The following is a 17130-nucleotide window of genomic DNA, read 5'->3' as shown; positions in this document are numbered from 1 at the left end:
CACCAGACATAACACTACCACTATAAAGCCAGAGGGCACTAGGTTTCCCGCTCTCTCGGGACCCAGCTACTGAGACAGTCAGAGTTCACGAGCTAGCAAGCACAAACACCATGCGGTAGCTAGTAAGTCTGGTCAGGCTGCTACAAGGTCACTAGTCAGATCAGTATAGTGTCGACCCACAGCTGAATATGTTCACAGCAGTTCATCTAGTTGAATAAAACAGTGTTTTATCTTCTCCTGTGTTAGACGTCTGTTTCTAACTTCCCGTATCGAGTGCAGTCCACATCGAACCAACCTGCCTAACACATCACAAACATGGACAAAAGAACTGAACTCTAGAGGTGAGAGTAATTGCCCTTAACATCAAGTCAGGATTTAACTGAGTATGGCATCAAGGAGCCCTAGCAAAACTGGATGTCAATGGGAATCAGGGGAAAAACTCTTCACTGGTTAGTCCAAAGATGTGCAGGTTAGCTGAATTGGACATGGTAAATTGCCCCTTAGTGTCCAACGGTTAGGTGGGGTTCCGGGAATAGGGTGGGGATTGGGCTTAGATAGGGTGCTCTTTCGAAAGGTCGGTGCAGACTCAAAGGGCCGAATGGCCTCCTGCACTTTAGGAATTCCATTATTTGATTTGATTTATTATTGTCACATGTATTAGTATACAGGCAAAAGTATTGTTTCTTGCATGCTGTACAAACAATGGATACCGTACATAGGGAAGGAAGGAGAGACTGCAGAATATAATGTTACAGTCATAGCAAGGTGCAGCAAGGTCATAATAAGGTCCTTGACTTTAAAGGCAGAGAAAGAGGTAGAGATGTTGAAGGAGTGAATTCCCGTGCTTCAGATCAAGGCACAACATGCCAAAATGGATGAGCACAGCGGAATAGTGATGGAGTGTACAGGATTTAGTATAAGCTAAGGTACAGACAGCAGAGTGCTTGAGTTGTTGGAGCTGCACTTCTCCAGGAAAGTGGGATCTTACTTTGCATAGTACGACCAATTCATCTGTTTTGATTAGGGATAATTATTGGCCAAGGAAGTGACAACATTCCTTTCTCTTTGAATAGGACACTGAGGCAGAAGGAACCACGATTTAGCATCTCATCTGGAAGATAGCACCCTGATGATGCAGCTGTCCTTCAGAACTGCACTAAAATATTAGTGTAATCATGGCCGGGATTCTCCGACCCCGCGCCGAGAAGCGCGCCACGCCGCCCCGACGCTGGCTCGCCGATTCTCGGGCGCTCGCGGGATCGCCACCGCACCGGTCGGGGGCCGTTGAAAGCGCCCGCCCCAGCGATTCTCCAGGCCGAGTGCCCACCGAGTTTGGCTGAGTCCCACCGGCGTGGGTTACGTTAGGTCCCACCCGGCCGGACCTCGGAGTTCTATCTGCGGGGGCCGTCCTGCTGGGGGGGTGGGGGGGGGGGGGAGTATCCGGCCCAGGGTGGCCTCTCCCGCGATCGGGGCCACCGATCGGCGTGCGGGCTAGTTCCATGCGGGGCCTATGTTCCTTCGCGCCGGGCTGCTGTAGGGCTCCGCCATATTGCCCTGGGGCCAGCGCGGAGACGGGAACTAACGTGCGTGCACGAACCCACGCTGGCCGTGACTCGCATGCGCGGACTCGCTCTGGCAGGGGCGTGCGGGCTGTCAGGCGCCGGAGCTGCGGATACCACTCTGGCGCTGTACTAGCCCCCTAGGAAGGGGTGAATACCTGCCAGTTGAAGCCCGTTGATGCCGGAGTGACTCGCGCTGCTTTTCACGCCGAGGTCAGAACTTGGCCACAGGATTGGAGAATCCCAGTCCATGTGTTCAAGTCCAGTTGTCTCCTGACTTAGAGGTAGCTGCAAACATTGGTGCAAAGTAATACTTCAAGGGCAGTATAGAGATTGGTTTGTTAGCCTTAGGATGATATCCATGCTCTGGCCAGGTAAAGGTTGATGAAACAATGGGACAGGTGGGCACAACATCAGTGGGGGTTGAAGGAGCCACAATGGAGGTTTGTGCAAATGTAAAAGGAAGACCAGAGGGAGCTACGTGGAGGGTCTTGATTTTGAAAACTTAAGGAATTCCCTGAGGCCTTCATATGTCTAATATCAGAGAAGGAAATGGATACTGGCAAATATTGTTCATGCTGAAGAAGATGAATTTGCAGTAGTCCTTTCCATGCAGAATAACCTGAGTTGTGCAAGAATTTGCTGAAGTGAGGTAGAGATGGTCTTGTTTGAGATGGTTGAACAGACCTGGGATGGACAACGAAGGGGAGGCGGTGCCAGAGTAGTATTGTCACTGGATTGGTAAATCAGGGACCCAAGGTAATGATCTGGGGACCCGGGTTCAAATCCCGCCAGTGGTGAAATTTGAATTCACTAAAAATCTGGAATTAAAAGTCTAATGATGACCATGAAACCATTGTCGATTGTTGTCAAAACCCATCTGGTGCACAAATGTCCTTTACGGAAGGAAATTTGTCATCCTTACCTGGTCTGGCCTACATGTGACTCCAGATCCACAACAACGTGGTTGACTATTAACTGCCCTCTAAAGGGCAATTAGGGATGGGGAATAAATGCTGATCTGCCAGCGACCCTCATGAATGAATAAAACATTTTTTTTTAAAGTTGGCTATAACTGTACACTGACCCTTGGCCTTTGGGCTTCAAATCAGGAAGATAGCATTTGGAATAGGGAATGGAGATGGAAAATTAATCAAAATCTGAAGGGACCAAGGGCATTGAAAGCAGACTCAAGATAACATCTAAAATATTGATAGATAGCTAATATCAGGATCAATGTCAAAGTTGAGAAAAGCAGGAGTTAAGAAATAGAAAAGACGCTGGTGGAGGATTTTAGATTTAGATTTATTGTCACATGTACTGAAGTACAGTGAAAAGTATTGTTCTGCGTACAGTCCAGACAGATCATTCCATACATGAAAAACACAGGACATACATGGATACACAATGCAAATACATAGACATTGGGAGAAGCATACAGAGTATAGAGCTAGGAGTATTTTAATGGAGCAGTAGTAGTGGGAGGGGGGTGGGTGACTGTGGCAGGGATTGGGCGAGGTGGGGAGATGTTGAGCGGCAGGGAAATATCAGTGGGGAAGGAGATTAAACGATATGACCCGACAGGTGGCAAGACCATATGAGGTAGCAAGGGTCCAGGGATAACAATGGAAGTGGATGGTAGGTTTCATGTATTTTTATGACTAATCTCAAGCTCATCTTTCAAATATCCCTCTATTCCTTTCCTCTCCAAGAATACATTGAACTGTTTATTGAAAGTGCTTATCTAACCTGTTTTATAATCTATTCCACACTTTCGTTATCTTTTAGGTGAAAAAATGTCCATGCTCCTAACGTCTCGACTTTTAACTTGTGTCCCTGTTATTTGAATTCTTCACCATTGTGATCAGTTTGCCTTTATAAATTTTCATAATCTGAAATATTTTGTGACATCATCCAAAGGAGGCAATTCAAGCATCCATTATTACTGTCTGTCCCACTCAAAGCTGCAATATTGTTATGATCAAGTGATCAGAACTGCTTGTTGAGGCCAAAAGATCAAGCTAGAATCACTACATTAATTCTCCAACGGTTAATGAGGACAATTTGTTCAGTTATCTGTTTGTGATACAACATCTGCCAGTGATACAACAAAGATTGTTTGATTCGGTGCACTATACATCTTGCTGATGTGTCCATGTCCTTTTATTACCAGGAACTGTCCAGATTCTAAACGTACATTCACCAAACGGTTTATGCTAGAGAAACACATTCGACTCATGCATGGCATTAAAAATCCTGATGTGGCACAAATGACGGAGACGACAACCGTAGTAGAATCCCCAAAGAAAGAAGAGAACAAAGTGAGTAATTATGTATTGGGTCCCATTTTCTGCTCATGCTCATTTTGAGGGCTGAGGGCTCCAATATATGTTCTCCCTGTAATTGTATCTGCAAAGTCATTAAACCCTGACATTTTAAGATTCTGTTCAAATATTGATCCTCTGATCAGAATCTCGTCATTGAATCCCTACTAGAAGTTCCATAATTTTGAGGTGGAAACTTTGAAAACATAGGCTTCAATCTTCAGAGACAATTTCGCTCCTGCTTCTGGTCTGTCATTCAGAATCCTGCAGCTAAAACTAAATGGAATACTGTGGACGCTGGATATCTGAAATGAAATGGGAAAATGCTGGAAATACTCTTTAGGCTGCTTCAGTGGAGAGAGAAACAGTTAACGTTTCATGTCGATGACCTTTTCCTCAAAGTTGGTTCCTTCTCCTTCCTGACTATCCTGCCTAATTCCATTTAGGGTTGTTAGCAGCTGCGAATATCCTGAACCTTGATTTTGCGATGCAGCAAGGCAGTTGAGATTTTCAGTAATTACATTGATTTACTAGGCAATGCACGTAGAATTTTCCAGAAATGAACTGGAGATTATTCCTCAGTAAACCTGCAGTGATGGTATCACTGCTTATCCCACCAGTGTGAATGTCATCACACGTTAAGATAGAGGATAAATAGTGTCATGTTCTAATCTGTTCCCCGCATGACAGGCTGAAAGTTTGTTCTCGTTGATTTCCATTCTGGTCTTGTTCCTTTTTAAATTTAGAGTGCCCAATTCATTTTATCCAATTAAGGGGGAATTTACCGTGGCCAATCCACCTACCCTGCACATCTTTTTGGGTTGTGGGGCAAAACCCACGCAAACACAGGGAGAATGTGCAAACTCCACACGGACAGTGACCCAGAGCCGGGATCGAACCCGAGACCTCAGCGACGTGAGGCACAGGGTAACCACTCCGCCACCGTGCTGCCCTCCATTCTGGTCTTGGATGGAAGGAATTCAAGCCATAGTCCGACTCCAATTCAAGTATCCAAGTTATTCAGCGCAAGATATCTCTTGCAGTCTTGACTTGATGTTCCTAAGTTCAGTTTTGGGATAAAGATGTTACTTGAAGGCTGGCAATTATTGTCTTCTCCTGTTTTCATTTGAGAAGCTGGTCATGGAATGCTTCCTGAGTTGCTGCAGTCTTTGTGGTGAAGGTAGGAATTTCCAGCATTTAGATACAACCTGATTAAGGAGTGGCATTATATGTCCGAGTCAGCATGGTGTGCGACTTGCCGGAGTATTTGGAAGTGATGGGAGTTCGAATGAAGGAAGGTAATTGTTCAAGCAGGTCAAGATAGTTAGACCTGGATGCTGCCCTGAGGAACTTCTGCAGCTGCCCTGGGACTGAGATGATTGGCATCTGGTAACCACAATCATCTTCCTTTGTGCCAGATATGACTCCAGTCAGTGGAGACCCCACTTTCCCCACCCCCCCTCCCGGTCGACATCAACTTCAACTTTACTAGGGCTCCTTGGTGCTGCCTCATTATTGTCAAAGGCAGTCACTCTTACCACTGGTGTTCAGGCCTTGTGACCGTATTTGAACCAAGGCTGTAACATGGCCTCGAGCTGAGCAGCATAAGGATAATTGAAGTGAAAAATTGAATTATAATAATGCAGCTGCTTGATGTTGAGGTTAAGATACATTTTGGGCTAGAAAGGGCAGCACGGAAGCACAGTGGTAGCACTGTTGCTTCACAGTGTCAGGGTCCAGGGTTCGATTCCCGGTTTTAGTCACTGTCTGTGCGGTGTCTGCACGTTCTTCCCGTGACTCCGTGAATTTCCTCCGGGTGCTAAGGTTTCCTCTCACAAGTCCCAAAAGACGTGCTGTTAGGTCAATTGGACATTCTGAATTCTCCTTCAGTGTATCCGAATAGGCGGCGGAGTGTGGCAACATGGGGATTTTCACAGTGACTTCATTTGCAGTGTTAATGTAAGCCTACTTGTGACAGCAATAAAGATTATTGATTATTAACAATAGGTTTTTTAATGGTTTCCAAAACAATCAGTGAGTTGCTGATGGAATCTCACAAAGTCATTGATTGTTTATATGTTTTTGCATTGATCCACTTGATAATAGGCTGATAGACTCATAGACTCATAGAATTTTACAGAATGAAAAGGGGCCCTTTGGACCATTGTGTCTGTGCCACCATCAAGCACCTACCTATTCTAATCCCATTTTCCAACACTTGGTCAGTAGCCTAGTATATTCCTCTAAATGCTTCTTAAATGTTGGGAGGGTGCCTGCCTCTACCACCCTTTCAGGCAGTGTCCCATCACCATCTGGATGAAAAAGCTTTTCCTCAAATCCCCTCTAAATCACAGCCCCCTGGTTATTGACCCCTCTACCAAGGGGACATGTTCCTTCCTATCTAACATATCTATGTCCATCATAATTTTATACACCTCAATCAGTTGCCCCCTCAGCCTCATCTGCTCCAAGGAAAACAACCCAAGCCTAACCAGCCTCTTCATAGCTGAAACGTTCCAGCCCAGGCAACATCCTGGTGAATCTCCTCTGCGCCCTCTCTAGTGCAATCAATTCCTTCCTATAGTGTGGCGACCAGAACTGCACACAGTACGTTAGCTGTGGCCTAAGGAGTGTTTTATACAGCTCCATCATAACTTCCTTGCATCAGCTAATAAAGGCAAGTATCTCATTGGCCTTCTTAACCACCTTATCTTCCTGTCCTGCTGCCTTCAGGGATCTATGGGCATGCACACCAAGGGATCTATGGGCATGCACCCCAAGGGCCCTGTGATCCAATGTACTTCCTAGCGTCCTACCGTACATTGTGTTTCCCCTTGCACATTGTTAGTTCCCCAAAATGCTCACCTCACACCTTTCAGGGTTAAATTCCATGTGCCACTGTTCTGCTCATCTGACCAGCCGTCATTGTCGTCCTTTAATCTGAAGGCTTCCCTCCTTGCTACTTACCACACCACAAATTTACATGTCATCTGCAAACTTACTGATCATTCCTCCTACTTGCACGTCTAGATCATTAATGTACACTACAAAAAGCAAGGAACCCAGCTCTGATCCCTGCGGTACAACACTGGACACAGGGTTCCAGTCACTAAAACAATCTTCGACTATAATCCTCCGCCTCCTTCCACAAATCCTTTGGGCTCTTACCTATTTGATCAGTCTCCCATGCAGGACCTTGTCAAAAGCCTTACTGATGTCCATGTAGACTACATGCACTGCCCTCATCCTCAAAAATGTAATCAAATGTTTTAGAGAAGATCTCCCCCTGAAAAAGCCATGCTTGATTGAAATGAAATTAAATTAAATGAAAATCGCTTCTTGTCACAAGTAGGCTTCAAATGAAGTTACTGTGAAAAGCCCCTAGTTGCCACATTCCGGCGCCTGTTCGAGGAGGCTGGTACGACAATTGAACCCGCGCTACTGACCTTGTTCTGTTTTACAAGCTAGCTGTTTAGCCCACTGTGCTAAACCAGCCCCTTTAATCCTTGCTTTTCCAAGTGGAGATTAATTCTCTCCCGTAGAACTTTTTCATATAACTTACCCAGCACAGATGTTAGACTCACTGGCGTATAATTACCTGGTTTATCCTACTTCCCTTCTTGATTCTCCAAAAGAGAACAAAGTCCCCAAGTGAAAACGCAAACTCCACACAGTCAGCCAAGGCCGGATTTGAATCCGGGCCCCTGGCACTGTGTGACAGCAGTGCTAACCACTGTGCCATCGTGCCACCCTGATTGGTAAAATTCTGGCCCTATATTTCAGACATTCGTACATGGGTGCACAAGAATGAGCCCATGTTTGCAGGAACAATTTAAGAGTATTACAACACTTGCTTTTCCACATGTAGAAAAAATATGAAGGCAACTAAAGTAGAGTGGACCTCATTCGGCAATAGATCAAACCATTTTCAGGTTTAATGCAGTATTAAAGGGCCATGAAATTGCCATCATTTTGGCTGCCACCAATCCTGACAGTTCTGGGACTTTGTATTGGGAATGGGAATGGATGTTTCCCATCCTTGCAATAGTGTCTTGGCGAAGGGCAAAAGTTTACACTTCACTCCCCCTCCCCAAGAATAGAATTTGATTACAGGGTGATTTATTTTGCATCTTTAGTCTGTGATTAATTAAGAACCTTTTAGGCACAAGTTGTTTACCCTTCTGTCTCATGCCAGATAATCTCTGCTCTGCTACCATAGGTGCTGAAACCTGCAGCAGCTCTTTAGTAGAAATTCCCCTGAGCTGCACTTAGAGAGGTATTGTCACCAAAGAAAGGAATGTAGGTTAGCATGTCCTGCAATTAATTGACCAAAGAATAGTTGGTGAATGAACTAAACAAATGTTCAACTTTCCTGTATTTGAGTACAAATTTACCTACCCCTTTTAATAGAAAACTGTGGGGAAAAAGAAAGATGCACCAGAATCTACACTGGTGCAAATATTCTCAGTACACCAATTATGTGAGTGAAAGCACAGAGTGTTTTCAAGATTGGGTTCAGTCCGTGTTTATGAACCACCAGAAGTGTGTTTATCACTATTTGGCATTTCTTATTATCATTGCCAAATTTTGGTTTGATTTTGTATTGTACCAACTAATGTGTAAGACAAAAAATGCAATTTAAAACCCTTTCTGGGTTCTGAGGAGATTCAGTTTCTTAAGTGGTGAGAAATGTAATGCTTCCTGGAATGATTGACGGGACCTATTTTACCAGAAGCTTTGTTGTTTCCTGCAGATGCCATTACCACCGAAAAGAAAGTTGGAGGATGCAGTGCTGGAGTTTCGCCCTCCTCCGAGAGGAGCCATTACGCAGCCTTTGAAGAAGCTGAAAATCAATGTGATCAAACTCAACAAGTGTGCTGTGTGCGGCTACACCACAGAGAATGTTACTCAGTTCCAAGAGCACCTACCCCAGCACAAGACTGATGGCTCAACCTTCCAGTGCAGGGAGTGTGGCCTCTGTTATACCTCTCTTCAGTCTCTAACCAGACATTTGTTCATTGTCCACAAGATGAAAAATGCCCAGCAGGTTGCCAGACAAAATGGGGCTAGGGAGGAGAACCCAACAGACAGCAAAATGAGCCTGGAGGACAATCAGGCTGAAATGATGCTGACAGACAAAAAGTGCAAAGTTTGCTCCAAAACTTTTGAAAGTGAGGGTGCCTTGAACACACACATGCGGACACATGGCATGGCCTTCATAAAATCCAAGCGGTTGTGCGCATCAGAAAAATGAGGAATAACTTAAAAGGACATTCGGTTAACAAATAGTAGAAACGACTTCAGGCAGAAGGGACCACTTTGGTTGGGACAAACTCTCCCCTGTTGCAGCTTTTACTGGAGCGTCATGTTAACCTCTCAAACACCGTACCTGTACAGACTGGAGCTGTTGTCATGGCCAGCATCACTTCTAATTAAAAGAAAAACTCAACACTTTGAAGAAGCATATTTTTTTTTTTGTACAGTTGAAATACATATTTACTTTGTTTTTTAATGCTGCATAACAGTTCTCTTGTCATCACAAACCTTGCTCACCTTTGGTCACCTTGTAGCGAATTGGTCTTCAGTATTGAGAAATTAATGGTACTCTATGAGTTTATTTATAAAAAAACAGGGGAATTGAATTTCAATTAACCAGATTTTTAAAAATGTTGTTTACTCACCTTAAGCTGCTTTATCTGAACACCGTCTTTTTTGAAGTAGGAGTTCACTTCAGATGGACCAAATTAAACAGGGATGTATATTGCATCATCATTGTACTTTGGTAACTTGATTAGTTGTTCAAATATGTTGTGCATTGAAGGAGAAAAAGGTTTGAGGAAAGTAGCCCCACACCCTCACCCCACACTCCCTCACCCCCACACCCTCACCCCACACTCCCTCACCCCCACACCCTCACCCCACACTCCCTCACCCCCACACCCTCACCCCACACTCCCTCACCCCACACTCCCTCACCCCCACACCCTCACCCCACAATCCCTCACCCCCACACCCTCACCCCCACACCCTCACCCCACACTCCCTCACCCCCACACCCTCACCCCACACTCCCTCACCCACACTCCCTCGCCCCCACACCCTCACCCCACACTCCCTCGCCCCACACCCTCACCCCTCACCCCCACACCCTCACCCCCACACCCTCACCCCACACTCCCTCACCCCCTCACCCCCACACCCTCACCCCCACTCCCTCACCCCACACTCCCTCACCCCACACTCCCTCACCCCACACTCCCTCACCCCCACACCCTCACCCCACACTCCCTCACCCCCACACCCTCACCCCACACTCCCTCACCACCACACCCTCACCACCACACCCTCACCCCACACTCCCACACCCTCACCCCCACACCCTCACCCCCACTCCCTCACCCCCATTCCCTCACCCTACACTCCCTCACCCCCACACCCTCACCCCCACACTCCCTCACCCCCACACCCTCACCCCACACTCCCTCACCCCCACACCCTCACCCCACACTCCCTCACCCTCACACCCTCACCCCACACTCCCTCACCCCCACACCCTCACCCCACACTCCCTCACCCCCACACCCTCACCCCACACTCCCTCGCCCCCACACCCTCACCCCCACACCCTCACCCCACACTCCCTCACCCCCACACCCTCACCCCACACTCCCTCACCCCACACTCCCTCACCCCACACTCCCTCACCCCACACTCCCTCACCCCACACTCCCACCCCACACTCCCTCACCCCCACACCCTCACCCCACACTCCCTCACCCCCACACCCTCACCCCACACTCCCTCACCCCCACACCCTCACCCCACACTCCCTCACCACCACACCCTCACCACCACACCCTCACCCCACACTCCCACACCCTCACCCCCACACCCTCACCCCCACTCCCTCACCCCCATTCCCTCACCCTACACTCCCTCACCCCCACACCCTCACCCCACACTCCCTCACCCCCACACCCTCACCCCACACTCCCTCACCCCCACACCCTCACCCCACACTCCCTCACCCTCACACCCTCACCCCACACTCCCTCACCCCCACACCCTCACCCCACACTCCCTCACCCCCACACCCTCACCCCACACTCCCTCGCCCCCACACCCTCACCCCCACACCCTCACCCCACACTCCCTCACCCCCACACCCTCACCCCACACTCCCTCACCCCACACTCCCTCACCCCACACTCCCTCACCCCACACTCCCTCACCCCACACTCCCACCCCACACTCCCTCACCCCCACACCCTCACCCCACACCCTCACCCCCACACTCCCTCACCCCCACACTCCCTCACCCCCACACTCCCTCACCCCCTCACCCCACACTCCCTCACCCCACACTCCCTCACACCCTCACCCCCACACCCTCACCCCCACACCCTCACCCCCACACCCTCACCCCACACTCCCTCACCCCACACTCCCTCATCCCCACACCCTCACCCCCACACTCCCTCACCCCCACACTCCCTCACCCCCACACTCCCTCACCCCCACACTCCCTCATCCCCACACCCTCACCCCCACACTCCCTCACCCCCACACTCCCTCACCCCCACACTCCCTCACCCCCACACTCCCTCACCCCCACACCCTCACCCCCACACCCTCACCCCCACACTCCCTCACCCCCACACTCCCTCACCCCCACACTCCCTCACCCCCACACCCTCACCCCCACACTCCCTCACCCCCACACCCTCACCCCCACACCCTCACCCCCACACCCTCACCCCCACACCCCCACACCCTCACCCCACACTCCCTCACCCCCACATCCTCACCCCACACTCCCTCACCCCCACACCCTCACCCCACACTCCCTCACCCCACACTCCCTCACCCCACACTCCCAGCAGATATGTGTTTCTTTGCGTTCAAGTCTGAAAACCATGAATGTTTGTGGGCAACTTAATATTTATTTTTAAGAGGTTGACAATGTTGGTTTCCTTGCAGTTAACAATGAAGATCTGAGGGAAATTAGCTTGCGTGTTAGCATGAGTGTGAGAGTATTTGCATGTGTGTGTGTGTTCACGTGCATATTTGCGTGTGTGCAAATGAGTAGGTGTCTGAGAGGTGGCTTTTTTTTCTGATGCAGAAATAGGATAACTGTAAACTGGATTGATGAACAGAAACTGGTTGCCATTTCAGATTTTGGTTTTTAAAAGTTATAGGAATTGAACTACAGCCATATACATTTTTTAGAGTACCATTAAGCTTCCTGATAATTGGTCTGCATTCTGCTTGTTTTCACAGATCACAGAATACTACAGTGCAGAAGAGGCCCTTCAGCCCATCGAGTCTGCACTGACACATGATGCATGAAAGGCCATGACCTGCCCTCCTAATCCCACTTGCCAGCATTTGGCCCATAGACTTGAATGTTATGACGTGCCAAGTACTCATCCCTAGTGCCCTTCAATGTTTCCTTCTGGCACCGTACCAAGTCAATAACTGGTATGCACAGGCGCCATAAACTGAACTAGTCCCATATGAACTGCATTCAGCTCAGTCACCAACCAGAAGAAAATTACATCTTGGAAATCAGATATAATGGGGGCATTGCATTAGGCGAGTGTGCCCAAACAATGATTCATGGGCAGCTGGAGATTTTAAAATGGTTACTCGTAAATTTACTGACTCATTGTCAGAAAAATCCTCACTAAACCAAAGCACCCAGGATCTGTTTGTTCGTTTAGACATGGAGCATACTCTAAAACAACATTGCAGACCATCCATCCACCCAGCCAATCCAATAGCTTGAGGTGCATAGACATTAATGGGAATACTAATTAAGTATCTTATATGTAGTATGCAAGTCTCCATGTGATGCACTCAAGTGTCCCACAGATATGAAAAATGATCTTGTGGGCACTTTGGCTTTCGGCTGTTGTAGGAACTACTTGCTTCCTCTAGGGGCTCTTACAGTATTATGGTGGCACCCAGTGGCGAAAGTTCAGAAATACAGCAAAGGGTATTTGTTTAAATAGCCAGTGCTGGTGAACAATAATGCAGGATTCTAAAAATTAAGTTACCAAAGGCTGAGAAAAACAGAGAGAAAATGGGTTGACCGGTAATACTGCAGTTAGGACTGATGCTTTTCAGAGTACACTTGAATCCTGCAAGACCGAGTTTTCACAAATGGTGGAAATGTTCCCGATAGCTTCTCTCCATTGTAGAATAAATCTTAATATTTGGCCGTTATTTTGTTTAGAAAATTTCTACTCTAAGAGCCAAGTTCCACAGGCAACAGGAAATGAATTGATTGCAAGGCTGTCAGTTTATCAAGTTTAATGGATTGATTTATCTTTCTGTTGTGCAGTTTAATCATAGGCAAAACTTTGAACAATCTCTCTTTTGATTTGACTAAATTTCTACCAATTCTGACATGCTTGCTTTGCTGCAGTCAATTGTTTGCTGTATCTAATTTTTACAGGGTGCCAATTGTGGTTGTTGATACAACTCTTCCCACTCCTAAGTGAGTCTGAGGTCTTTTCCAGTTTGATGAAATGCTAATGTGGTGCTACCCTATGTCCTGAAAACAGGTTTTCTTCAACCTGTTGTAAACTTTTAAAAACATTTTTATAAATTTAGCATACCCAATTCTTTTTTGTTTACAATTAAAGGGTAATTTAGCGTGGCCAATCAACCTACCCTGCACATCTTTTTGGGTTGTGGAGGTGGGACCCACGCAGTCACGGGGTGAATGTGCAAACTCCACACGGACAGTGACCTGGGGCTGGGATCGAACCCGGGTCCTCAGCGCTGTGAGGCAGCAGTGCTAACCACTGCGCCACCATGCTGCCCCTCTGTTGTAAAAGTCTAAGAAACACTATGAATCTACACTGTGTAATGACTCCATGTACAGCATGACTATCTGCAAAAGAACCAAAATATATTTACATTGTAAAGGGTGTTGCCATATTACTACCTTACCTTATAAAGTACTCTTTAATGTATAGAAGTGGAAGACGATGCACTGACGAGCATCATGCCTGACACAAATGCTGTTTTTCTCCCAGCTTTGATAAGGCACTGAAAAGGCTGGGGTGCAATGGTTTGCAACATGCCTTTTTGTGTCCGGTGAAGCTGGGTTCAAGTGTAGCCTGAACTGATGGATTGCCTGTTTTCTTTGTTACCTGTAAAATGTCCTGGTTGTAATAAGATTAACACAATCAGCGTGCAGTTCCTAGTGGTCTCTTCTGTGGCACTAATTGACATTAAATTGTCAATTTCAATCAGATGACTGAGATTGGTAATTAGTGCCATGTGGTGGGAAATGGAAAGAGCATATTGATGTATTCGGAGATGCTTCTTAAAGCACGCAGTTATAGAAAATAGCAGAAGCCTCAACTCTGCATCTAACTCATTCATTTGCAATTTAGGAGTATTTGGTGCTGAACTGGATGGAAAAGTGCCTCTTTCTTTCTTTTATTTTTCCTCTTTCTAAAAATTGCTCAAGTTTCAACCCCCCCCAGATATTTAGATGGTAAAGCAATTACGGAGACTGAAGTAACAGATTGAAATATCCAGAAACACACGGGATGGGATTACCACCCCTCTTCCCCCTCACCGCGGCAGGTTTTCAAGTGGCCGGCGGGTTTCCCGGCCGCTGAGCAATGCAAATGGCCATTGATTTTGGCGGGAACGGCCGATCCCGCCACTGGCCAATGGTGTGTCTCTGCTGCTGGGGTGGGGGCCAAAATCCCAGCCATGCGTTTTGCTAGATTCAATCTTTTATGAGTGGCACAGTGGGTAGCACTGCTGCCTCACGCGCCAAGGACCCGGGTTCGATCCTGGCTCTGGGGCACTGTCCGTGTGGAGTTTGCACATTCTTCCTGTGTCTGCGTGGGTCTCACCCCCACAACCCAAACGATGTGCAGGTTAGGTGGATTGACCATGCTAAATTGCCCCTTAATTGGAAAAAAAATAATTGGGTACTCTAAATTTATTTTTTAAAATTCAATCTTTTAAAGTGCAGATTTGGAGGTTTCTCATCTGGTGCGTAGTGCAAGCTTCTCTAATCAACAGAATTAGCACACCAAGGTTTTCAGGGCAGTTTTTTTCAGGAAAGCAATGATGAGGCCCATTTCATTATTTGTACACTTCGAAGCTCAACATCCGAGAATCGCTTGAATTTTGTTAAGCCTTTTTTTTAAACTGTAGGTTCCAGCTTGTCATTTGGTTATTCTGTACACATCGGTCGGTGGCTCTGTAGTGTAACTTTTATTGAAATCAGAATGCAATTGTAGCCTGTCTTACACAAACCTTTAATTGGAAAATAAAATCCAGAGTGATGATAAGATTGAGTTCTATCAAGGAGGGGTGGGGGATTTGGTGCGCAATAGGTGAATGTTATATTTTTGTGTTTTGTTTGTTATCAATTTTACAATTCAAAATGTTTTACTTTAAGCTAAGGTGCCCACGTCTGGAGTGTTTTTCCAATTTTTTAAAAAAATAAATAAAAGTAGCAGTGTACCAAGGAGTTGGTTATATACAGAACACATTATTCTACCTATCATACCCAGTACAGCCTTTGTGTTACTGGTTTGTGTCCATACCCTTTTGATTGTTCTGCTAGATCCTTTGCAGCTTTAGTTAATAGATGACTGCCCTGGTCTTCACACAGTATCACAGAGCTCTCCTTTGCAACTGATGTGAATTTTATTTTAATTAACCGATGCCCTAATTAGGTGATGGGCCTTTCAATTGTACCTGAATGTCCTTATTTAAGCAAGAATTCAGCAAATGGCTGTGTTTTTAAATACCACGGCTGAGTGGGACTCAAAAGGGGAGGCTATTTTCATTAAATGTTGATATCTAATGTTGGCAGAAGGATGAAGCAGGCTGGAGTGATAACAGTTAAAACAATAATATGGCATCAGTTATATTAGCAACATCGCTGAGTTCTCGGAGGAGTACAACTCCAGACAGGTTCTGCATTTTATCAGCAGGTAATATAAGTTACATTTTCAACAAGGCTGCAATGAGCAGAAATGATGCAGGAAAAAGCGCTTTTCTGCTTTACAGTTGGAAATTGCTCCTCATTCAAGTCTGGGCTTTTCATTATCATATTTTTTGAGGCTTTTATATCTTGTGTGTTTAGTCCAGTAAAAATTTTGTACTTTTTTAACATGTTTTTTTTGGTGTAGACTTTAATGGCATGAAAAAAATGTAGCCATTGTCTTGTTACGTTCCCAGGGCGTGTCTTGCTGCTGTTGTTGATAGTAAAATTTGTCAGCTGTAATCTCATCAAAGTTTAAACATTTAATAAATGTTTAAAGTATTTAAAGAGCTGATGTGTGGAAAAGGTTTTTGTTCTCTTACAGTGGTGATATTTTTTGACTGGAATTTTTGTTTAACTTTAAATTTCTGAGGTTTTAGAGCGCAGCGGCTTGTGAGGGATCCTAGACTTCATTTTAATAACAGGATCAAATTTTTGCTCGCTCTTGTTCATTCCATAACTGCAGTAGTGACACCAGTTCGACTTAATGCAGCCATTGGGAATGCCAATGAGATGCACATAGAAAGTTGGCATTATGATAACCCTTGTAGAAATACTGAGTCGGTTTTTAAAAAAAAAACTACAAGTAAACTGTACCTGTTGATGCACATAGGTCATGAATGGAGTGCAGCATAGACAATGTAAAAATTATGAATTTGGTAAGAATGGGAATGAGGTGCAGAGGCGGAAAGAGGTGCTTTTTGCTTCCTCTGCCTGTAGGGTTGGTGTAAGCTTGAGGCAAAAAGTGTTTAAAATTTTTGTCCAAAGTTTTTTATTGTTATTACTCAGAAAAAAACTTACATCAAAGTAAAAGGTAGATAGAAAAATAGTAATTTGGTAGTAAAGAATTTGAGTATTGCTGAAATAGATATTTTGTCGAAGCTTTTCATCTTGTACTCATCAGAACACTTGGCAAGAATACCGATATAAGGAGAAGCAATGATTTATACTGTATGAGAATAAAGTGCTGATTGGTTGGCAAGAGACTCTGATAGGTAGAGGTGTTGCCATGGAGAATGCACCAGATGACTGACAGTTAAATGCTGAGCCATGTTTGAAATTTAAACCAGGCAGTTTGACCCTGATTGGACAAGGCATTGTCCTGAGGAAAGAGTCAGCGAATGGCTATGATTATTTGGTTCAGCTGAAACAGGCACAATGTGTACATGATCTTTCTGTCTGCAAAGAATAGGTCCCTGTGTATTTTATAAATTTAGAG

General features: G+C 45.9%; 1 protein-coding gene across 10 annotated transcripts in view; it reads left to right on the top strand.

The window, feature by feature from the left end:
- Positions 1 to 16202, top strand: part of znf532 (zinc finger protein 532) — a 247457-nt gene extending 231255 nt beyond the window's left edge. For 9 of the 10 annotated variants that reach the window (XM_072497341.1, XM_072497338.1, XM_072497334.1 and 6 more), the window contains 2 exons: positions 3733 to 3880; positions 8637 to 9344. In XM_072497341.1, the coding sequence (XP_072353442.1) occupies positions 3733 to 3880; positions 8637 to 9137 (649 nt within the window). In that variant the 3' untranslated portion in view covers positions 9138 to 9344. Of the gene's footprint in view, positions 1 to 3732; positions 3881 to 8636; positions 9485 to 12163 lie in introns of those variants that run through there. The other variant, XR_011940288.1, reaches the window with a different exon arrangement.
- The last annotated feature ends 928 nt before the right edge of the window (positions 16203 to 17130 follow it).

The sequence above is a fragment of the Scyliorhinus torazame genome, chromosome 3, assembly GCF_047496885.1.
Source record: "Scyliorhinus torazame isolate Kashiwa2021f chromosome 3, sScyTor2.1, whole genome shotgun sequence".
Classification (NCBI taxonomy): domain Eukaryota; kingdom Metazoa; phylum Chordata; class Chondrichthyes; order Carcharhiniformes; family Scyliorhinidae; genus Scyliorhinus; species Scyliorhinus torazame.
This window is presented reverse-complemented; position numbering and strand designations above follow the sequence as displayed.